This window comes from Dreissena polymorpha, chromosome 1 (assembly GCF_020536995.1).
Source record: "Dreissena polymorpha isolate Duluth1 chromosome 1, UMN_Dpol_1.0, whole genome shotgun sequence".
In the NCBI taxonomy this organism is placed as follows: Eukaryota; Metazoa; Mollusca; class Bivalvia; order Myida; family Dreissenidae; genus Dreissena; species Dreissena polymorpha.
The window spans coordinates 140,427,482-140,452,720 of record NC_068355.1 but is presented as its reverse complement, the minus strand read 5'-3'; the positions used below and the strand labels follow the sequence as shown (position 1 = coordinate 140,452,720).

Sequence of the window (25,239 nt, the reverse complement as noted above, 5' to 3'; positions counted from 1 at the left end):
GCGGAGGTGTGTCTTTACAAATGGAGATTTCATTCATAAAGAATACATGATCACTGTCAACTGGGTCATGCGTGTTGTGTATCGTGTTATTTCTTAAAAGTTGACCCAGCATTTGTAAAAATATTGCAAGACATATACATTTCCAGAAAGGAAATTCATTTCTGCGTTGAATAAGACCGAGATCGTGAAAATCGCTGCACAATTAATGAAGATATGGCTGTTCAAAGCGATGCACCCCGTTTTGGGGTGATTTTGAGTTGCATACCTTGTTATATATATATTTGATAGTGAAATATTTTTTTCGGCGTAAGCTGTATTAAGCCAGCTTTTCACCCTGACTTGACCTTTGTAAGTATCCAATAATATGCAAATAAAATTTCCCGCGGCTAGGTACGAATGAATACACTTCATTTATTCCATTGGCTGATTTGAGTATAACACCAGAACATTGGAAACATATCCGCGTCTTTGTAACACTGTTTTACTGCATGAAACAATTTTATCTCTAATGAAAAGGCTCAATAGATAGAACAGTTTTACAATCAATTTTCGACATAAATACAGTTTGTGCGTTCACCTTTTATTTTCAGAGAATTACCAGCGCAAAAGCGTTTATACTAAAGGCTATATTCTCATATTTAGTACTTACTTGCATTGCATTTCAACCCGCGAAAGTCAGAGTTTATATACAGTTCATCACCGGAGTTCGCAGAAGGGGTTGCGACCTTTTCATTGAAGGACAAAATTGGAATCTATGCTATTTTTGTCTGATGGAGTAAATAGTTCGTTTAGTCGCTTTATCAATATTTTAGGCACAGCTGTTGCCTTGGTCGAGTACAGTTGGCGTAAACAAGCCGTCGTTTCAGAAGCAGAATTGTTACCTAACTTTAATGCATTGCATTCCAATCCGCAAGGTATCAAGGTCAGTTTGCGGTCAGTTGCAGAAATCTTTATATAAACGCCGTCTTGTAAACTTTGTGCACTTGAAGTCTGTTTTGATCAGAAAGATACTAAATAAAGATATTCGGCAATATTATTGTGGTATGCCAATCATCGATTTTTAATATGTTTTCAACATTTGCATGATAAGGACCAATTTTGATAAAATTAATTAGAAATATTTATCCATTTTGACCAGTTTATTAAGCATGAGCACAATAATTCACTATACTATAATTATGCAATTAAATAAGATTCGAGTATTGCCGGCTGACCTATATGCACTCGTTTATTTTCATGTTTCTTGTGTTTTTCTATTCTGTAAATATAGACATCTGAGTAAAAATATCACATAAAGCAAAATAAGCCACGAAATCTGGCGCAACACCCCGTAATTGATTTGCTTGTGATGTAGCTAAGAACTGCGCAGAAAAAAGGCATCCGCTACTTTTTATCTCATAGAGATAACTTTTGATCGTTCATAAACATCGACCACAATCAACGCCGTATATCTTTTTTAAAGATATTTCTTGTTTCAGAAAAGTTAATTTTTCGTTATAATATGATTATTTATCATTCAAAATGATGTTTTCACTAATTAATATCATAGCCACACGCTAACCACCTGTGACGTAGTTGGCTTAATACGCCCACGTGAAATTGTCTGAGCCTGACAAGTATACGTCCACTTATCAGCAGAAATACCGAGCAGAGAAACAGGCTTCCTAGCAAGGAAATAATTTATCCAGGGAGATCCTGTTTACATCAAAAGTGGGAGCAGCACTGACAAATAGGTCTTAGAACTCCGGTAATGGTTAGTGTGTTCTGGTTTTGATTAGTTACAATCACGAGAAAAGACCCTAGAAATGCTTATGTTTTACCATGACCATGTATGACAATTAACCCGGAAGCGAGGACACGCATCTCACGATTGTTCTGAGATGTCATAAGCATTATCCATGAAACATGTATTACGAGATAGTTGATGTACCGTACTTCTGCACTGATGTCGCAAATTATGCGCGAACCCGAGGTGTATCCTCGAGGTCGTCTTTATTAACGTTTACAGCCACTAAGCAGGCGTGGATGAATACGGAATACAGCATTTCCAATACTATTTTGAATATATCTGAGTAAAAGATTATAACGTAGTGTTCTGAAAGAAAAACAATCGAAGAAACCCATTCGTCAGGTATGCTCGCACAAACAAACAGACGTCTGGCATTTTGTGCGTGGCTTAATCGCTAACATTAGTATTTATATTAATATTTGTTATATTGGTCACATTACTAGCCGGTAGATAACTTAGCATTCTGATCAACCAATCAAGCTAGTAGATATATAACTTAGCATTCGGACCAACCAATCAAGCTGATCGGTAGGTGGCGTAGCATTCGAACAAACCAATCAAGCTGGTCGGCAGATAACTTATAATTCGGAACAACCAATCAAACTGACCGGGAAGTGGTCAGCGTAAGGTTACAACAAAGGACTGTGTTTGACTTGCTGATAACTGAGTTTATTTAATGTATGTCAATTAAGAGTTCATTTAGCGTAGAGGTACGACTCCTTAGCAGTTCGCGCCGGAACCAATAAAAGACAAGTCAAACCTCAACTTTATGCAAAAGACCGAACGAAGACATAGTATACTAGTATATTAATTTAGGTTAATTGCAATAATGATCTGTATGTACTATTGCCATTAACGCGTATGGTCAACAACTACGAGTGTTGAACAATTTTAAAGGAACGATTTGGCATTTGTTAGATATATGTATAAACATATATTACCAGACAAATACATCAACTAAAAACAAGATAATTGAAAATTGGCATATGACAATACATACACTCGATTTACTTTAAATAACTTACTTTAAATTTGATGACTGTATTAAATACATGCGATTAGTCGAGCTATACAATTCAGGATTTCTTACACAAACCAAGATGAGAACGCTTCTGAAAGAACCTCGTTATTGGAAAAGTTACTGTGCTTTAATGCATGTGCGTAAAGTATTGGCCTAATTTAGCCTGTGCAATCCACACAGGCTTATCAGGGTCAACACTTTCTGACTTCATTTGATTTTCGTAGAGAAAAGACATCCTTTCAATGAAAACTTCCGTAAACACGGAAAGTATCGTCCCTGATTAGCCCGTACAGACTGTGAAGGCTAATATGGGACGACACTTTACGCACGCGCATGAAGTATTTCCAGAACGAGGCTCGTATGTTTGGATTTATCTCTTAAAAAGCAGCGTCTTGAATGATTGACCGATGAATGAACTTACAGTATAAGTGATACCTTTCACTTTATTTGCATGAAAAAGGAGTAACCGGAACGTTGATGGCTTCATGCTCGTTCAAGTGTAAAGTGAACAACTGTACATGTAGCCGCTAGTGAACTTTTAGCAGATTTTTGATAAACAAGTAGATATCGTACTTTTGTAAATAGTTTTATTAATGTAGCAATACATGTATGTACGCTAACATTTGATTTCGCGGTCTTAGGTGATAAAACATTTTTGACATTACGATTTTCTAAAAAAATAAATAATTGAAATATCTTAAAATCTCAATGCTGGATTGCATAGGGCCTTATCGGGACTATCACAGCGCATTCGTGGGATTAATACAACAGGCGCGTCCACCCGGGTACTGAAGATTTGGCCACGCTCGTGTCTGTGCATTCAGATATTGATCACCTTTATCTTGAGCAAATACTAAGTATTGGGAATAGCTTTACAGGCAATGAAACTTCAAGACGTTGTGACCTGTATACAAAAATAAACTCACGACGGAATAGTTTTGCTACATATATTTAATATTCATTTTGAAATCTTGAAGATTTTCGAAACGAAAGTATGCAAAATAACTCATGTGTTAAGGTGGCGTTTGACTCAGAAATCGTTTCAAGTATGAAGCAAACAATCATAATAAGTCACATAAAGCGAAGATAAGAGATATTTAGATTTTCCCAATAATAAATTTTCCATGTTGATGTTCTACCATAAATTTGAACGTTCCGTTTTTATATAGTTTATAAGTAATTAGCATGACAAGAAAAATATATTAACACGTCAAAACACCCATACATTTCAATTAACCCATTTATACCTAGCGTCTAGAAAAAAGGCCTATGCAAACAGCGTAGACCCGGATGAGACGCCGCATGATGGGGCGTCTCATCTGGGTCTGCGCTGTTTGCTTAAAGGAATTTCTGTAAGAAATATTATAAATACAAAAATAAATATACTAGACATCCCTAATTTTGGAAATAAATTGATGCCATTTAGAAGGATGGGAGAGTCGACTCACTAGGAATAAATGGGTTAATATTAATTTGTAAGAGGAATGTGAAAAGCACTTATATAATTTAAAGTAAGAAATTTAAGATGATTTTAACAAATTTTGCATGTATCGAAATTATATTATGTTAATGTTTCGAATAATTGAATCCGTAAATAAGTGAGTACTGTAAACATCCTACGTTATAAATATTTGGGTTATTTATCGGTGATTTACCTGCGAAATGTGTAGTCTGCTTTAAGTATTGCATTCCGACTTAAACGATATACACAGTCAACGTATATTTACGCTAAACAGTTAAATTGTTTATTGTTTTTATTGAAATCGTTAGAAGCAATTGAACATTGCAGGTATCATTCGTGAATGGAAGAATGGTACATAACTTTCAATTCAAATTAATTAACCTGTGAAAACAGTCAGGTTAGCTACATATGATACATCATTTTTCTTAATTAGGTAATATTAAGTACTATTCTTAAACCCATGTAATAATAATATAATAAATACGATCAAATATACGCCATTATTTTTGCAAATAAGTTTACATACACATCATCACATGTATGTCCGTAAAAGCAAACCTAATACATGTAACACCTACCCACAGTCCAACTAATATAACCGCCAGAAAATATCCAAGAATCACTAAAATATCTCCCCAATGCAGTACAGTAGCCATTGTCGCTTACATTCAGTATAACATTTAGATGTTTACGTTAAGCCTTGTAAAGGTATGGTCTAATGAAGTATGCCCGTTATGGTTGGTTGAGTACGACCCAGCTCCACACCTAGTCATCTGTTGACAGCGTGCGTACAGTACATGCACAGAGCACGTCCTATGAAGCAGTTGCCGCTGATTCAGCAACGAGGATTCGTGACTTGGAATAAATCATCGAACAAAATGAATGAAGATGTAATTACATTGGTTAAATGGGTTACTAGTAGGAGGATGAATCTAACAGAATGATCTGTTCAAAATATTGTATAATTTTAGTGAGTGAGTGAGTTAGTGAGGGAGTGAGGGAGGGAGGGAGGGAGGGAGGGAGGGAGGGAGGGAGGGAGGGAGGGAGGGAGGGAGGGAGGGAGGGAGGGAGGGAGGGAGGGAGGGAGGGAGGGAGGGAGGGAGGGAGGGAGGGAGGGAGGGAGGGAGTGTGTGTGTGAGTGAGGCATTAGGCAGGATGTGGTAAGCTAAAGCAAAGACAGATTTATAGAGGAAGAGTTTTAGCAACGGATAGATTCAGTTTTAAGGGAAAATGCAATAGAGCGAGTTATCAAATCAGTGTTGTGATAATAAATTTGTCTATTATAGCACTTTACTGCTACCACCAATGTCATGTGACCGGAACAATACGTACACGCCTGTTTCGACCTTTAAATCCCAGGAGAGACTCCGGATGACCGGACAGTAATATTTGCCAAGCATTACCCATTAATAATGGGCTTCAAGTTACTGGCATTAATCTTGTACCACAGCCAGATGGAGCTTCTTTTGACAGCATCTGCTACTATTATGACAGAAAGCTTTTTTCTTCAAATATATTTCCCCGAAGGCGCTCAACAATATCCAGACAGAGTGTGAATGGAACCCCCTGCAATCAACTTGCAGTGGGTAGTTCTAGGTTTGTCAGCCTTGCTGTTAGTATTGTTCTAGGTCCTGGTACTTCCATCTTTTCAGTTGCGCACATTTCTCTTTCCATGGGGAGATTTTAAGAGAAGCGTGTTATTTCCACAATGGCAATATTTTTAACAATCTTTGAGCTGGTGGCAAAGGCTGGTCTCGATGTTGTTTGAACTAGATCCGGAAACTGCAGGTTCGGGTTAGAATCGTCAGCCAACTCCCTTTCATCTGTTTATTGTTGTATCCTTCCTCGACGAATGGTATGTAAGAAGTTTTGAGTTAGCCAAGACCTTTTTCTTTTTGTACCAGCGTGTTGGCAGTTTCACTCAGTCCTTGTTCATGGTGCTTTCTATAGCACATTGGACGAGTGCTTCTTTGCATGATAACAGAATGTGCTCTCGAGTGTTAACAGAGAGTAAAAGAGCTGGTTACGGTCAATCCCTAGTTTTTGAGGTCGACTGCTAACTGTCAATGCATAGTTTGGGAGGTCGATTTGTTACTGTCAATCCCTAGTTTAGGAGGTCGATTGCTAACTGTCAATACTCAATACATAGTTTAGGAGGGCGACTACTTACTGTCTATGCCTAGTTTATGAGGTCGATTGCTAACTGTCAATACCTAGTTTAGGGGGGCGAGTGCTAACTGTCAATCCCTAGTTAAGGAGGGCGAGTGCTAACTGTCAATACCTAGTTTAGGAGGGCGACCGTTTACTGTCAATACCTAGTTTAGGTGGGCGACTGCTAAGTGTCAATACCTAGTATAGGAGGGCGAGTGCTGTCAATACCTAGTTTAGGAGGGCGAGTGCTAACTGTCAATACCTAGTTTAGGAGGGCGACTACTAACTTCAATAATTAGTTTATGAGGTCGATTGCTAACTGTCAATACCTAGTTTAGGAGGGCGAGTGCTAACTGTCAATACCTAGTTTAAGAGGTCGATTGCTAACTGTCAATACCTAGTTTAGGGGGGCGAGTGCTAACTGTCAATCCCTAGTTAAGGAGGGCGAGTGCTAACTGTCAATACCTAGTTTAGGAGGGCGACCGTTTACTGTCAATACCTAGTTTAGGTGGGCGACTGCTAAGTGTCAATACCTAGTAAAGGAGGGCGAGTGCTGTCAATACCTAGTTTAGGAGGGCGAGTGCTAACTGTCAATACCTAGTTTAGGAGGGCGACTACTAACTGTCAATACCTAGTTTATGAGGTCGATTGCTAACTGTCAATACCTAGTTTAGGAGGGCGAGTGCTAACTGTCAATACCTAGTTTAGGAGGTCGATTGCTAACTGTCAATACCTAGTTAAGGAGGTCGATTGCTAACTGTCAATACCTAGTCTAGGAGGGCGAGTGCTAACTGTCAATACCTAGTTTAGGTGGGCGACTGTTAGTTGTCAATACCTAGTTTGTGGGCCACCGCTAACTGTCAATACCTAGTTTAGGTGGGCGACTGCTAACTGTTAATACCTATTTAGGTGGTCGACTGCTAACTATCAATACCTAGTTTAGGTGGTCGACTACTTACTGTCAATACCTAGTTTAGGAGGTCGACTGCTAACTGTCAACACCTAGTATAGGGGGGCTACTGCTAATTGTCAATACCTAGTTTAAGAGGGCGAGTGCTAACGGTCAACACCTAGTTTAGGAGGGCGGATTTCGTAAAAATTTTGATTATTTACTTGACAATAATATTTCAGTATCTCTAAGAAACTGTATGCGTATTTATCGACTACTCGATGAATTATGATGTAACGAAAAATATTGCTCTAAAATAAAAAGTCATTAAAACTTAATCTAAAAATATTAGCTTACAGTCAAAATTGTCAAACAATGGAACCTGCACTAAGAATCCGTTCCTGGTTGCTCAGTATCCTTCATGTCTATGTATTGCTGATGACAGATGAACGCATTTATATCATCGAGAACTCAATACACTGAACAATTTTTGTAATTGGTTACTTGATAAAGTGATTAATAAAATTTATAAAACAAAAAAGCATCTTACACTTCATATTTAGCAAAGCAAAATATATTAAATAATTTGTTGACGAATGTCTTATTTTAATTTATCAAACTTCATGCGAATTCCATTATGACTGCATTCAGACTAACCATTGAATTCAAAAGACACAATACACAACTGTTGTACTCATATCTGTACGATTAACGGGTGCGTGAGTTGCAATTGCCGTCTGGTATCGATCACTCATACTTAAAAACTTCGGAATCGTCTTCTATCGACATCCGCGCATAGATTTTACTGGTTTCAAGCTAATTGGGATCCATGGGGTCAAAAACTAGGTAACCAAGTCAAATCATATTGTCATCGTGATTTTTTAATTCACTTTAGAGGACACAATTTTGGCAAACTTGGTCACTTCTTTTTCAGTTAAGTATCGCTTTTCCAACATAAAAAGTCTGTTAAGTATACTTTTGCATATTAATGCGTACACTTTCGCTATTGTCATGACAACAGTAACGATGCTTAAGTGCATCTGGTGGATATAGACAAGATTTTCCTCGGGTAAACATGACCTTGTCCTTACAACTTGCCTGCCCTTAGCTTATCTGCGGGCTGCAAAGGGTGTCCAAGTCCGCGCAGATATTGACAATAATACCCACGGGCGCTTGCCATTTCTTCCGCATTGCTCATCTAATCCGTTGTATAGCTCACCTGACCACATGGTATGTTTTTTATTTATATTTAGTTTATTCAATAATAAATGTAACGCGCTAGTTTTACTCTACTACTGCTACTATTCTTTTTCTTCTTCTTCTTCTCATTCTTCTTCTTCTTTTACTTCTTCTTCTTTTACTACTTCTTCTTCCTCTCTACTTCTTCTATTTCTTCTCCTTCTTCTGCTTATTATTATTATTATTATTATTATTATTATTATTATTATTATTATCATTGTAATTACTTTTACTACTTCAACTATTTTTATAATGAATTAAACATTACTTTGATAACATTACTTTGATACATGATTTATCAGGTGAGCAATGCCCGTAAAACAAGTATCCGCTGCATAACATACCGTTAGATAACACAGATGAAAACAAATGGCCGGTGGGGTGAGTGTACTGCCTGATATGAAAGCGGATTACTCGGATGTCAAGGAAGTTATGGTTCGGACATTTCTCGTTCACTTTGACTCGAGAGCGGCGTTGATGAGTTATCATGCGACAACACGCGTACTCTGACAGTTTCGTACTATTTGAATCTCATTCGCAGGGCATACGTAACCAGTGATAGTTACTCCTAACGTGTTTTTTTAACGTGATTTAAGAAAAATCGTCTGTCTGTCCGGAAATTTTTCCGTAACTGAGCTTGTCCGTTTCACATCTATTGTATTGCCTTTTTATAATGAATTCGATGGACATATCACGGATTTTGTCACCCCGATAGTACCTAAATTCGCCTCAATGTCGTATTTTATTTGCGATTCATTTGTGCTATCATAAATGCCTTCTAAAAAGCTTAAGAGGGTTTACTCACGTGATTGTCAAGATGGCGACGTCCATGACGAGGCAGTTATTTTTCGCCGTTGTATACCCTTTATTTCCTGTATTAATTTTTAAATGTTGCTCACTTTCCAGCCATATCAGAAAGAAAGATGATAGCGTTTATTTCGTATTAATATTCGATCAATATCTCGACTTTACTCGCTGCAAAATTTCTTTGCGGGACGACAAAATTACAACTCCACTAAGAAAAATTCGTTGGGAGTCAATTCGATATAAAAATCGAAATACGAAATAAACGCATAACACCTTTTTACTGATATAGCTGGAAAGTGAGCGGCATTTAAAAAAGTAACAAAAGTAATACAGGGTACAAAACGGCGAAAAATAACTGTCTCCGCATGGACGTCGCCATCTTGACTATCACGTGATTTCCCCCCCCCCCAGAAGCGTGATGCATGTTTTTGCGAAGCATATTTACATGTGGGACTCATATAAATAGCTAGTGAGGAATCTCGTGTGCGTGTTGTAGCGCCTGAACACTATCTGTTCGGTCCGGTTTCTTTTGGCCCGCTATGAACAAACATCGAAAACGAATCGTACAAAAAAGAAATAAAACAGTTTTTCTTATTTTAATTCCGTTTTTCTAAACGTGTTTAACATGAGTATATTACGTCGATCATTGAAAGGTTTGTAGACTAAAAGGAATTCCATCCAGTCGTAAAACATACTTAGGCAGACGCTCGTGTGCCGGAATACCGCGTCACCGGTCAGGACACAGAGCCCTGGTGTCGAGGGAGTGGTCCGAGGGTTGCAGGAGCCCCGCACTGTACTGACCGTCCTTGAGAACGGCGCTCTCCGGGCCTCGCAGGGCAGTGTCCTGAAAAGGAGCGACACGTAAAGTATCAGCAACATCACCAACAACAGCGACTTGACTATCATCAGCATCCTCACCATCAGCATGATCAGCATATGTATTATCATCGGCTGCAGCAGCAGCAAGAACAAAAAAGAATTACTGAATCATTATTATAATCATCATCATGGCAAATAAAAACATCATGAAAGAAAGAGGATAACATAGAAAAGAAAACCCCGTACCATTATAACGATAATCTTTCACACCAGTTTCAGGTCTAGCATACATATTATTTATTAACCTTTATGGTCCTCTTACAACTATACTTATTTTCAATCACAGCAAAAATTTATATAAACACATTCTCCAAAACCAGCACATGAACACGGACGTCAAAGCTCTGTAATGAATACAAACCTTAATGAAGTCTGTGACGAGTTTCACTTCCTGTTGGGTCACCTCGCCCCGGAAGTGATTCAGAAGCCGCATGTGTCCGTACGTGAGCAGGGCGTATGGCTGAAATGGTGAAGCAATGACATGAAATTAACTATGTTTTCACATTACAAACGTAAGGACTTTTATATTTTCAAGACAGTCGATTAAGAATTATTTTGGGGGATTTACACGCCCGGCCATGCACCTTTGTGAACGTTTCATATGGCATAAGAAAAACAAAGTTAAGCTGACACGTACATTACGATGAAATATCTGAAAATATTAATAACCTACCATATTTTCTGGAATGTGCTTGTATGGGGTAATCACATGTTTCCAGATACAACCTCTGACCACGCCCTTGATGACGTCAATGTCACGTGAGTTGAACGTGCATGGATTGTACAGCAGCGCTACAGCACCGTGCTAGAATGTAAACAGGCACATCCATGTGGGCCTTGCTCTGTGAAAAGGGGGTTTAATGCATGTGCGTAAAGAGTCGTTCCAGATTAGCCAGTGCAGTCCGCACAGGCTTATCAGGGACGACACTTTTATGATATTTTCCGTTTAAAGAAAGTATCTTCTTATCAAAAATCAAGTTTAGGCAGAAAGTGTCGCCCCTGATTAGTTTGTGCGGACTGCACAGGCTAATCAGGGACGTCACTACACGCACATGCATTTAAACCCCTTTTCACAGAGCACGGTCCATATTTAAGTTTGGAGTGATGATAATAATTTAGAGACTAAATTAACTTTGAGTTAACTAGTCACCTTTTTGTTTATTGATAAAACATCAAATGTATTATCTTAATACAATTAAATATACAAAAGAATCGAAAGCGTTTTGAAAAGACGCACCTTAGTTTCAAATTAATTTTCCACGATATTGTTTTCTCGGAATTACTGAAAAGACAGATGGCTTCAACCAACGTCTACACATATATTTTATGTAAAGAATTATAAATAAAGAATACAAAATAAAGTTTATTTCGATGCTATTTGACTGTTCATTTGAAATGAAAACACAATAATATAGTGTGTTTTTTTGTTCTTGGCTTTTTTGTGTTTTATATTCAAAGCAAAGTGGAAAGCTTGTAGATTCGGGGTAAACTGACAAAAATGATTGCTAGCAATTATGTTGATGAAGCGAGACAATCAGTGTTACGTAATACAAAACCCTTAAAAGACGTTATTAAATCTATGAAAGCGAAGCAAATAATACAAAACTCAATTTTAAAATGATGATAAATAGTGTAAAACAATAGCCACCCTAGTATAGCTGTAAGCTTTCAAGTCAATCGAAATTCAATTTGAACGAATTGCTCAAAAGGTCTGTATACAGTAATTATGAAAATAAAGTAAATTGTTCACAGATTTTTGCTTTAAAAAGCTTCATATACTTTATATACTTGTACACGTTTATATTTAGAATAGTCTTACAAATTATTAAGACACGAAAATGTTTCAAAAGAAAACTCGCATAACCCGTGATCTTTAGAAGAAAAATTTAACGCGCTTCCTCTAGACCACATATGATTTCGTTATGAGCACGTATTTCTAGGAAATCAGGTTATCCCTTACAGAACAAGAACAAGCAAAATATAAACAATGCAAAACAGAATTACATAGAAATGATAGAAACTGGCCAAAACTTGCCTGAGTCGTGTGTGCTAATTAGGTAGTAAATACTCTGCGGTACCTTATATAATGCAGACTCTTGCACGTAAGGGCCTCATGAACTTCGAAACACAAAACGGAATCTACAAGATTGGAGCTTGTTCGTACCTCTAGGGAGTGGACCCATCGCTGTGGGGGCAGGTACCTGTACTCTCCAAACACTGGCCATAGTGGTCTATGGTCGCCGCTGTAACATACACGTGGCACATGGGCCGCATTCTGGGAAAACTGGGTTTCATGCATGTGAGTAAAGTGTGATTCCAGATAAGCCTGCGCAGTCCGCACAGGCTAAAGGGGTAAAACACTTTCTTGCTTATATTGAATATTTCGTCATAAGGGAGTCTCTTCTAAACGATTATCTAGTTAAGGAGGAAAGAGTCGTCTCTAGTTAGCCGATGCGGACTGGACACTTATCTGGGGCGAAACTTAACGCACGTGAACTGAGCCCAGTTCCAAAAACGAGGATTTCGTAGAAAGAACGGAAAAGAAAGCTCAATAACAAAGGCCATTTGTGTTGAAATTAGTATTAAGACGTCTTTTTTTCGTTTGAACGGTATACATTAGGTCTCGTTTTTGAAAACATTAGTACACCAAAACAAAAATTTGGATATTCTCAAACAATAATTTTATGTATTACTTAATGTATCGCCTACGCTTATAGGATTCGCTTGTCTTTCTAAGAATGCCTAGCGTAAGATAATACCAAATACCAAAATTAACTGATAGCATTGTTACGAGGTTATCTTGGAATGAATATTATACCAAAACTAACAGACATACAAAGCTCAGAACACATCCATATGACTTATCTTAACATACAACGGACAGTAACATTTACATCCGGGCATTTCCTTTCTCACAAAATACCTAGCTCCCTTGAATCGTGTTTCTGATTTTCCGATTGATATAGTATGTTTTGCAATAGTTCATAACTTCTTGTTTCATTTATTTGTACTTATTCTGTGTTTTACTTTTTTTAAATACATTTTAAGATTTTCAATAATTCAACTGTTAACCTTTAACATTTACTTTGGCAAAAACTTTACTGTACCTTGCCTATAGCCTTTGAATGCCGTCGGCGCTATGATTTATGTTAAAGCCTAACATATATGTATTCGGACAAATCGAGCAATAAAAAACGTAAGCATAACTCTGACTACAAGCTATTATTTTATGTATAGGAGTTGATGCCCTTTAACAGGCCAGTGACATTGATGAGGATGTTGTTGTGCTACCTACCTGAGCGGCACAGACGTGTTGTACACTATTGGTGTATCCAGACACACGTGCATCATCTGTTTGAAAATACATAAGAAGCGCTCTGGGAAAATGAGGTTTAAATGGAAATGATAAATTCTTATTATACTTATTATAATTATAGAATATAAGCGTTATCAAAATGTATGTGCGTGAAGTTGGCACTGACATCGGCAATCGACATTCGAATATTCGAGCTGGGACGAATGTCGAGCCAGCTCTGACATCGACATTCGGCAAAAGTCCCGAATATCGAGCTGGGGCGAAGTCGAGCCAGCTCTGACATCGACATTCGGCAAAAAACCCGAATATCGAGCTCGGGCGAATGTCGAGCCAGCTCTGACATCGACATTCGGCAATACTTGCAAAAATCGAGCTCGGACGAATGTCGAGCCAGTTCTGACATCGACATTCGGCAAAAACCCCGAATATCGAGCTGGAGCGAATGTCGAGCCAGTTCTGACATCGAAATTCGCCAAAAGTCCCGAATATCGAGCTGGGGCGAATGTCGAGCCAGCTCTGACATCGGCATTCGGCAAAAAACCGAATATCGAGCTGGGGCGAATGTCGAGCCAGCTGTGACATCGACATTTGTCAAAACTCGCAAATATCGAGCTGGCACGAATGTCGAGCCAGGTCTGACATCGACATTCGGCAAAAAAAACGAATATCGAGCTGGGGCGAATGTCGAGCCAGCTCTGACATGGACATTTGGCAATACTAGCGAATATCGAGCTGGGACGAATGTCGAGCCAGGTCTGACATCGACACTCGGAAAAAGTCCCGAATATCGAGCTGGGACGAATGTCGAGCCAGGTCTGACATCGACACTCGGAAAAAGTCCCAAATATCGAGATGGGGCGAATGTCGAGTCAGCTCTGACATCGGCATTCGGCAAAAAACCCGATATTGAGCTCGGGCGAATGTCGAGCCAGCTCTGACAGCGACATTCGGCAAAACTCGCTAATATCGAGCTGGCACGAATGTCGAGCCAGGACTGACATCGACATTCGGCAAAAAAACCGAATATCGAGCTGGAGCGAATGTCGAGCCAGCTCTGACATCGACATTCGGCAAAAGTCCCGAATATGGAGCTGGGGCGAATGTCGATGTCAGAGCTTCGTCCAAGCTCGATATTCGAATGTCGAATGTCGATTGCCGATGTCAGTGCCAACTTCACACACCTTCAAAATGTGTGCTTATTTCAAAATTAGTTCGTTTAACGTTTACTTATGTAAAATGAACATTTAGGATCGAAAGAATGGTTGGCCGTTGATTTTTGCATGCATAATGTGTCATTAAAAAAAAATCCGTTTATTTTTCTTTGGCGATATTTGCCACTCAAAACCGGTGTACATCTAACTCCACTCTAGCACTTTTGAAGGTACTGTGGCAGATACAGCAGCCTGTGTGTTTATAATTCCATTAACCATTACGTCCAGAGGGTTGATTGAAAGCTTAATATTCATGTTAAAAAAACATCTGGGGCAAAAATGTTAGCACAACGTGTAAAAGTAAAATAAACTTTAACCAAATATGAGAAGACAACTTACCATCAAACTTGGTTCCTCCACGCGGTCAATGTACTGTATATCCGCATGTCTTCCCTGGAGTTAAATATTGAACGCAGGGTTTAATGCATATGCGTAAAGAGTCGTCCTAGATTAGAATGCGCAGTCCGCACAGGCTTATCGGGGACGACATTTTCAGTCTTAACTAGATTTTTGCTAACTTTATCTAAACGGACAAATATCATAAAAGCGGAAAGTGTCGTCCCTGATTAGCCTGTGCGCACTGCCAATTTATATTTTCACAGAGTAAGGTCCATTTATACATGAGTAATCTAGTGAAACAGCGGAAAGTTTATCAAGAGGAATCATTGATTGATATGAGCCTCGCTGTGGAAAAACGGGGCTTAATGCATGTGCAGAAAGTGTCACCCTACATAAGACTGTGCAGTCCGCTTGCATGGAATTTTCCAATTGCATTAAGTCTCTGCTTTGCGAAAATCCAGTTTAGGTGGAAAGTGTCATCCCTGAATTGCCTATGCGGATTGCGCAGGCTAATCTGGAACCCCACTTTCTGCACTTGCATTAAGCCCGCTGATAATCACGGCGAGGCTTAAATATTGTTTGCTCTGAGGCAACTCGCTTAAACATATCATTGTTTATTGTGTTCGCTTTTTTAGCATGAAAAGGGGAATGTAAGAATTGTTATAGAACATATCGCATGGAGGATAGCTGTTGTATGATAACATCCGTCTTCACAATAAGACGACGGACTTTAGAGATGTTTTCTTTACCTATATTTAAAACGACTGACTGTTTTGTTAATTAAAGCACATTCTCAAGATTAATGTCTCTTTCCTACCTGATCGTAGACTTGCGGCTCTCCGGACAGACATATCGACTCTTTCATACTGCGGGGGTCCCAGTCTATCTCTATACCGTGCTATATAGAATACCGTGATTTATAAGGCAATCTTACATTTTATAAAATATTTTGATATATATAATGCGAGATTGTTATTGCAAGCTTGCACTTTTACATAACGTGTTGCTTAACGATACTTGGTACAGTTTATAACAAAAGGATCACATATGTTATCGCAAAAGTTGTCCGACACTTATTTGGCGCAGTATAAAACCAAAAAATTACGAGTTGTTTTGCCAAAATTAATTGGTGTAGTATATAACCAAATAATCATTTGCGTTTTACATCAACTTATTTGATGTAGTATGTAACCAAATAATCATATACGATGTTACTAAACGTGTTTGGCTCAGTTAATCACACATACGTGGTAGCCTAACTTATTTATCGCGTTATATATGACGTCATCACACAAGTACAGACGACAGTTATTTATCGTATTATATATTAGTGCTGCAAACAGGCAACTTAGTTAAACTATGATTGTATATGTCATGCTGCAAATACATGATTTTGAATCTGAATTTAGTCAGATCATATTTCCTTTCTCGTAACACTTTTTATACAGATGGTGCATTTGTAATAACAGCTGTTAACAGATTGAAAGTGACTAGTTACTTCATGCACATGATATGAATTATGATACAGGAGTTGTTTTTCAATGTTTGTAACTTGAAAACATAATTTGTTAATTGCATAATTTGTATTAGTAAATTCCATGTAAAACCTCATAATTTACAACATGTGTAAATAACGTTTATGAGTCTGTATCAAGCACTCATACCAGGTGCATTGATTGTTGAATAAATATGATACATGGAACACTGCATGGTTGTTCTTAACATTTGACTTAAGAAGTCTAAAAGCATTAAGAATCAACATTTTCGTACACTATTCCGTTATTTTTTGCTCATAATTTTGAACATATCATTGTTTTATTCTTAAAAGACATTCCTAGACCTTGACCTTTAAATGACCCTGATTATATTTTATACAAACGTCAATAGCTATGGGTATTGTATATTAAAGATTAAAAGCAAAATTTTGTTGAACTTGATGGTTATAATGTATGCCAAATGACTATCCCTGAACCAGGAAAATGGCTGCATAGCGTATGTAGTCTTGGTTACCATGGTTACAAACACAATTTTAGGCACTTGCTTTTGTTTAAAAGGAAGCTTGTAAATGTGGCTATATAATAAAGAGATTAGTAATCACAACAAATGTAAAGCAAGGGAATTAAAAAAGAAAATGATATGTCAATACTCAAATTTTCGTATATTTTTTTCCATTTTGACCATGAAATGACATTGACCTTGACCTTTGGTGACTTTGGTGATCTGGTTGGTAGAAGCCCTTAATCAATGGATTACTTCTATCAGATATTGAGGTCAGTACATATAGGTGTTCAATAGAATTATTAAATTCATCTTCACTAGTAAGTGAATCATCTTGGACGCCATCTTGGAGTTCTTAGCTCTCCAGCACTTTCCAGAAAAATGATATCTTATTCTGAAATCTACAGACACTGGGAAACATTTTGGTATATATACAGTTAAGTCCGGTAATCTTGCGAATCCGGTAATCATGCGCACTTCGCATTTGCGAATCACGCAGACGACGAATGGGTTTCTTTAGTGATGAAAGATGGAATTTCACATTGTAAAGAATTAACGGATTTAAAAGTTACGTATTCCATGCAAAATTAAATTCGATCATTACATTTAAGCACCGGTTGCGTCATCCCTATACATCGTAAACACTGGCCTTCTTACGAAAAATTCTAAATGAATCACAAATTCCCTGCAGTCTTTAGCATTAAAGCATACTTTAAATTAAGAATTCATAAATCCAACGTGTAATTTAGCATTCCATTGCATAATATCCGATCAGTTATGGTATTTTTTGCCATGAAAATATATCGCATCAGACGACATAGTCATCATTTCCCGCCATTCTGTCAAACCAATTTGGTATGATCTCCGCATGCGCAATGGCCTAGTTTTGATATTTTCTATAAACTATGGAAGCATGATCGTGGTATCAAACCTGTTGTGCATTTTTTCACGCATACCGGTACTTTTGTATTACATTGTTGTAATTGTACACTATTATTAGTTACTATATTATTTTTTGATTTGTAGTGAACAAAAACTGCACTAGAAATCCACATTTAATTTCAATGGTTTTGCAAACTGATTTTTAAAATATTTTTCTGGAATGTTTTTTTGTCAATAATTTGACACCATATGTCTACAATTTTGCCTAAACGAGGTCATTATACAAAGTGCGCAAGATTACCGGACACTGTGATAGTTTGAAAATGAGGTGAGTCATGTTTGTTTTGAAATCAAATCGGGCAGTTCTTCACTGAATTAATCAGATGTTTTTGTGTTAATAAGCACATGAACTTATAATTTTCATAATAAATTTAGATATTATGTTGCCAATTTATAAAAGAACATGTTTTTAAACCAATTGACCCTTAACTGCGCAAGATTACCGGACAGCATCGTAACCCTATGATTATGAGTTGTGGCCAGTTAGATGTTACAAAACTTAACAAGTGTAGTGGATATGGTGTCCGCCTAGCGATCGGGAGGTCATGGGTTCGATTCCCACTGTGGGAGCGTTCTTTAGATCTCCACAATAGACACCAAGGAAACGGACTCGACAGCGTTTCATATAAGCCTTAGGCTTGTTATGCAATCGAGCTTAAACGAATAGGTTTAAAAAAGCTTAACAAATTTGCAGCACTATATGTCATCATCACACGTGTGCAGACGACAATAATTACCTCGCCGTCATCACAACCGCTTGATGGAACTCCCATTTTTACCCCATGCATATGATCATGAGGGGGCATGACTGGAAGTGACCACGTAAAGTTCACACAGCACACTAACCCAAGTAATCCTGGAAAAATCTGAAAGCATCACATTCAATTTAATATAGATCAGACTGCACCAATTGTTTTATGTGACTTTTGCATTACGCAATAAAAATAAATTTTCTTTGATTTCAGCGCCTAGATGTATTAGCATTTGTAGTAGTAGTAGTAGTAGTAGTAGTAGTAGTAGTAGTAGTAGTAGGAGTAGTAGTAGTAGTAGTAGTAGAAGTAGTAGCAGTAGTAGTAATAGTAGTAGTAGTAGTAGTAGTAGTAGTAGTAGTAGTAGTAGTAGTAGTAGTAGTAGTAGTAGTAGTAGTAGTAGTCGTAGTAGTAGTAGTAGTAGTAGTAGTAGTAGTAGTAGTAGTAGTAGTAGTAGTAGTAGTAGTAGTAGTAGTAGTAGTAGTAGTAGTAGTAGTAGTCGTAGTAGTAGTAGTAGTAGTAGTAGTAGTAGTAGTAGTAGTAGTAGTAGTAGTAGTAGTAGTAGCAGTGGTAGTAGTAGTAGTGGTAGTGGTAGTAGCAATAGTAGTAGTGTGACGATTTTTGCCGGTACTTTATCCTTTAGGTTCATTATTCTTTGAGTTCTTTCCTATTATTTACACCAAAACGAAAGTACATTTCCCGCGGGCAAGCATTCGACTATTCGGTAAGTTCCACGCAAATAGCGTGTGTATTTTGGATTGATCATTGTATTTTTATGTACATAATTTGATGATTTAATAATACAAGTCGGTTATTAAGATGCACAATATGTATTTCATAATATAGCCACAGTATTATACAATTACGGTTCGAAACGGTAGGGTTGTGTTTACATGAAATAGTAGGGTGATGTCTTTAGCAAGCGTGTCACGTGGTATATATATATATATATATATCAGTATATAAAGCGCTGCTCTTATGGGGAGCGAGCAGGTAGCGGATCCGTGGTCTAGTGGTAACACACTGGCTTCACAATCCAGAGATCGCTGGTTCGATCCCCCGCTGCACCTAACCTACTAACTCGTCTTTCGCATGAGACGTTAAACCGAGGTGCAGTGTACTAGGTGCTATACACCGGGAACTAAAAGACCCAGGATCACCTCTGGAACGGGGTGTCTCCTGTATCTTGCACTATCCCCCGTAACCATAACACGTCTTTCTGGGGGCGATGGCCATATGGGAGACAATCCCGGTGCACTCGTTAAAAAACAAAAACAACAACGGGAGCGAGCAGTCTGCGTTCGATCGTCGAACAGAACACAACGTTTAATACGTTATAGTAATTAGAGACCAAATACCATTGGAAGTATCTGTGACTTTTGATGGCTATTGAGTAGGGGAGACCCAAGCAACTTTGCGCATATCATACCATAGCTTGCTGAGTAAGCTTGAGACTCATACTAGTCCGGGCACAGGTCTCCTTTGGTAATATAAGTCAGTGCACGTTTCTGGTCTTTCAGGTCAGCCTGAGCAAGGGACATCTCTGTGGCTTTGGAAACTTTCGAGTGGAGGTGACCCTGGCAACTTTGCGCACAACATACCATAGCTTGCTGGGTAGCCTAGAGACTCGTATATAAGGCCGGGTCAAAGGTGTTCATTCCAGTTAGTGTACGTGTCAGGTCTCGTAGGTCAGCCTGAGTCTGTCAAGCTACTTATTGTCGCTTGTACTACCCTGACCGATTGTCTTCCTTGCGTAACGCAGAGGGGAGACACTGCAGACTCGATGCTATAGGTGTAAGACACCCGAGGTGACCCAAGTCACCCAAGACACCAAAGGTGACCCAAGTCATTTCAAGACACCTTTGGTGACTCAAGTCATCACAAGTTGCCCCTAGTCATCCCAAGTTGACCCAAGTCAACCCAAGATACCCCAAGTCGACCCAAGTCAACCCAAGACACCCCAGGTCAACTCTAGACGACCCAAGTCGACCCGAGCCAACCCAAGTTGACTCAAGTCAACCCAAGTCACACATGGCATATGAAACCGGCTTGTAAAGTGATTAAACGTTCATCATACCAATGATACAAAAATTACAAATCATTTATAGTGTAAATATTCATTGATTCAAGTCTAAATTGAGGCAGTTGATTATCTAATCAAACGGCTAAGGAAAGCCCCAGGAAAAGCTGTGTGTTGAAACATACCACTGGTGTTTGGAGCCACCGTATATATCCCGAAGAAACGACGAACACGTTACACAAATTGGTGGCAGCGGCGGGATACATAGGGGCGTACTTTAAGCATCCCAACTCAGCGTCACGATGGCTTCACATCAAAGCGACTTGGATAGGGTTAGAGCCGAGCTTGAGCATGTCAAGCTAGAAAATGCAAGATTAAGGTTTGATGCGGAGATCACTGGTGTTGAAAGGGAATTGCACCTGGCTGCAAATAGATCGACCTCGACGTCAACACCCAAACCTTCGTTTGCCAAAGATCATAGGTCAGTAAACTTTAAGCATACCGAAACTCCGATTCATGGTGACAATTACCAGGCTGACGAATCGATAACGCCAGAAAGGTTCATAACCACGAGGAGACAGGGTATACCAAGGGCTCTTGATGAGACTCATGGAAAGTCTAAGCCCTCAGTCATGATGAAGCCTGCCACGTACGATGGTACGGGGTCGTGGCAAGATTATAAAGCTCATTTTGATGCGTGTGCTAAGATAAACAAATGGACTGAGTCAGAAATGGGGTTGTATCTGGCAGTATCTTTGAGGGGACAGGCCCAGGGTGTGTTCGGTAATCTTCCTGAAAAGTCACACGACTATTTTGCGTTGGTTCAAGCCCTCCAGGAAAGATTTCTTCCGCCGAACCAAACGGAATTGTACAGGGTGCAATTAAGAGAGCGCCGACAGCGGGCCTCTGAGCAACTATCTGAGTTAGCTCAGGATATACGTAGGCTAACTAACCTAGCATATCCCACTGTCCCTGCTGATGTACGCGAGACCCTTGCTAAGGAACAGTTCATCGACTCTTTACATAGCACTGAGTTACGTATTCGTACCAAGCAAGCACGCCCGATCTGTCTCAATGATGCTGTTAGGCATGTCGTAGAATTGGACGCATTCTACAAGGCTGAGAAGAAAACAGTTAGTAGTAGTTCGGTGCGAGCATCAACTTCGGAGGATACTTCAAAGAATCCAGTAGAGTGATGATTTTAAAACTGTTTACGTTATCTGTGCAGTTAGTTTTGTTACTGTTGCGTTAATGTTTTTTTCTTTCCACTTTCTTTTCATCGTTAAACTATCAAGATAATCATTATTCATCAGGTCATACTCATGTTTGTTTTTCTCATCTCATCAGGATACTAGTCATTCATTTAGCATTAGATATCATGCTTTGTCATAACATTTGCTTTTAACATGACTACCGGGAGTAGAATTTTGTTCGTCAATAAAAGATGTTGTTGACGTATTTGTTTCAAACTTAGACAGAGTATTGTAAGCGGGACGCTTAAATCGGAGGCGTGGGTAGTGTGACGATTTTTGCCGGTACTTTATCCGTTAGGTTCATTATTCTTTGAGTTTTTTCCTATTATTTACACCAAAACGAAAGTACATTTCCCGCGGTCAAGACCCAAGTCCAGACCAGAGCCAACCCAAGTTGACCCAAGTCAACCCAAGTCAACCCAAGTCACACATGGCATATGAAACCGGCTTGTAAAGTGATCATACGTTCATCATACCAATGATACAAAACTTACAAATCATTTAAAGTGTAAATATTTATTGATTCCAATCTAAATTGAGGCAGTTGATTATCTAAGCAAACGGCTAAGGAAAGCCCCAGGAAAAGCTGTGTGTTGAAACATACCACTGGTGTTTGGAGAAACCGTATATATCCCGAAGAAACGACAAACACGTTACAGTAGTAGTAGTAGTAGTAGTAGTAGTAGTAGTAGTAGTAGTAGTAGTAGTAGTAGTAGTAGTAGTAGAAGTAGTAGTAGTAGTAGTAGTAGTAGTAGTAGTAGTAGTAGTAGTAGTAGTAGCAGTAGTAGTAGTAATAGTAGTAGTAGTAGTAGTAGTAGTAGTAGAAGTAGTAGTAGTAGTAGTACTAGTAGTAGTAGTAGTAGTAGTAGTAGTAGTAGTAGTAGTAGTAGTAGTGGTAGAAGTAGTAGTAGTAGTAGAAGTTGTAGTAGTAGTAGTAGTAGTAGTAGTAGTAGTAGTAGTAGTAGTAGTAGTAGTAGTAGTAGTAGTAGTAGTAGTAGTAGTAGAAGTATGTGTATAGCAGAAATAAAATTTTAAGCATTTAATAAATTAAAACGAGCAACACGTTTTCTTACCATTATTCCACTAACACCAATCCCTCATAAACAGAGCTGTATCGTTATGTTGTATTAACAGCTTATTACCCATCTAATCCTACAAAACACCGATGAATCTCGGCCTTAAGCGCGACGACAGATGGCATCATACGGTCGCCCCGTCAATAAACCATCTCACTAGAATTAATTGATTCTGGTGCCATATGTGGACACTGCATTGTAAAGCGCCGCTAAACGTAATATCATGCTTGAGAGATCGACTGTCTCCGTAACGCTTCGTGTTGAGAGATCGGCTGTCTCCGTAATGCTTCGTGACGTGTTATTAAACCGTTGATACTTTTCGCTGGTGTTAGTGTGGTCCTATCTAAAGACAAAACTTAAAGAGCGAAATATCGATAGGAAAGTCACGGAGGGCCGAAATCTTTCAACGCCTTTTTAAATTCTGTGTCAAGACTCAATACTTATTGACTTAAAATTTATTTGGGAACGTAGCTCTTGCCTTATTTTAAATAATTCGTCGTGTGTGTTATCTCACCTGAATATTGGCTACACAACACAATTACGAATTTGCGTGTGGAAACCGTTCCCTGCAGCTGAGGTCCTTCGTTTCGGTTAAGAAATTGATTGATTTATTCATTTCATTTAATAATGGTTCTTAAGTAAATATATTCTTATGGTAAAAGACTTAAACGATATATTGTTAAATAATAAGTCTGTAAACATTTAATAAACTTTAAAAAGTCATACCGTTAATCTACAACTAAACAATTTTTAGTGAACCTATTTTGCTTTCTGTATGAGCATGATATAAGACTCTAAGAGGAAAAACTTAAACTTGGTCAGAATATCCGGCTCGTTGAAAAATTTGGCTGTCAGGTTTAGGGGGGTGCAGTTTGCCTTGTATTACTATGGTCAAGCTTTGTTTACACATTAGAAGTCATATGGTGAGTCCAATTCTAATGAAACCTGGTCTGAACGTTTGTTCTTATGATACATAAGCCGATATTAAAACTGTTTCATATCAAATAAAACTTCAGAAGTCTCATTTTTAGTCCAATCTCATCGAAATATGGTCTGAACACTTGTCCTTATGATATCTCGGCCGAGTTTAAAACTATGTCATATCAAATAAAAACTCCAGAAGTCCCATTTTAGTCCAATCCCAACGAAACTTTGTCTGAATATTTGTACTATTGATATCACGGCCAATTTTAAACTGAGTAATGTGAGTTAAAACCCTAAACCATATTGTCAAATAAGAGAAAAAGCTTGTTATCAATCTAGAAGTCATACTTCAGAAAGAAGAAATGTAACAAGATACATAAATATGACATTTTATAGCTATAATGAGACAAACAACATCTAAAAAATGAAATATCCGTAAGTGATCTTACGAAATAATGGCTTCCGAATAAGAAACTTGGACTAATAACTGATTCGGAGGCCATAATTACGGATAGTTACACTTGGATCATATACTTTAGGCATAGCGCAACTTAATATTCCTTATTACTGGCAATTTTGGATGGCAGTTTATTTCTTTTTTCTTTTTTTTTATATCTCATTTCTTTAATTATTAACTAGCCCTTACCTTTGACCAAGACTATCGGTTACTATCGAAGAAGCGGCCCGTGTGCCTCTAGTAGACTTAAACGTTTCATCGAGATGCCTCAATATTTCATTGTATAACTCAACACCTTTGCGCATACTACCTGTCATTTGATTTCCTTTGAAGAAAAGTACTTTTGATCGTAGTGAAGTTACTTTGGAGTCTTTTCCAGCTCCACATTCGGTTCGAATGAGAAACTTCGTATTGTCGCATTGTCATCATCGTATTGTCGCATTGTCGCCGTCGTACTATCGCGTTCTCGCATTCTCGCATTTGGCCATTGTACTATAGCACTGTCGCCATCGTAATGTCGCACTGTCGTCATCGTACTGTCGCACTGTCGTCATCGTATTATCGCGTTCTCGCATTGTCGCCATTGTATTATCGAACTGTCGTCATCGTATGGTCGCACTGTCGTCATCGCACTGTCGCATTGTCGTCATCGTACTATCGCGTTCTCGCATTCTCGCCATCGTACTATCGCATTGTCGCCATCGTATTGTCGCACTG

At 38.5% G+C, this 25,239-nt stretch overlaps 2 protein-coding genes across 2 annotated transcripts in view; both read right to left on the bottom strand.

Annotated features, from left to right (window-relative positions):
* The window catches only part of LOC127852685 (sodium/glucose cotransporter 4-like), a 32,361-nt gene extending 27,349 nt beyond the window's left edge, over nucleotides 1–5,012 (bottom strand). Inside the window, exon 1 of the mRNA XM_052386638.1 lies at nucleotides 4,851–5,012. Coding sequence (XP_052242598.1) covers nucleotides 4,851–4,928 — 78 coding nt within the window. The 5' untranslated portion in view covers nucleotides 4,929–5,012. The remainder of the gene's footprint in view (nucleotides 1–4,850) is intronic.
* Nucleotides 5,013–9,940: 4,928 nt separating this feature from the next.
* On the bottom strand, nucleotides 9,941–23,330 carry LOC127867278 (uncharacterized). Its single transcript, XM_052408334.1, has 9 exons — nucleotides 23,139–23,330; nucleotides 18,781–18,909; nucleotides 15,921–16,001; nucleotides 15,104–15,157; nucleotides 13,533–13,588; nucleotides 12,402–12,480; nucleotides 10,911–11,042; nucleotides 10,599–10,697; nucleotides 9,941–10,202 (listed from the first exon to the last, which is right to left on the bottom strand). The coding sequence occupies exons 1-9, from the start codon at nucleotides 23,139–23,141 to the stop codon at nucleotides 10,086–10,088; spliced, it is 750 nt and encodes a 249-aa protein (XP_052264294.1). The 5' UTR covers nucleotides 23,142–23,330; the 3' UTR covers nucleotides 9,941–10,085.
* Between the last annotated feature and the right edge of the window lie 1,909 nt (nucleotides 23,331–25,239).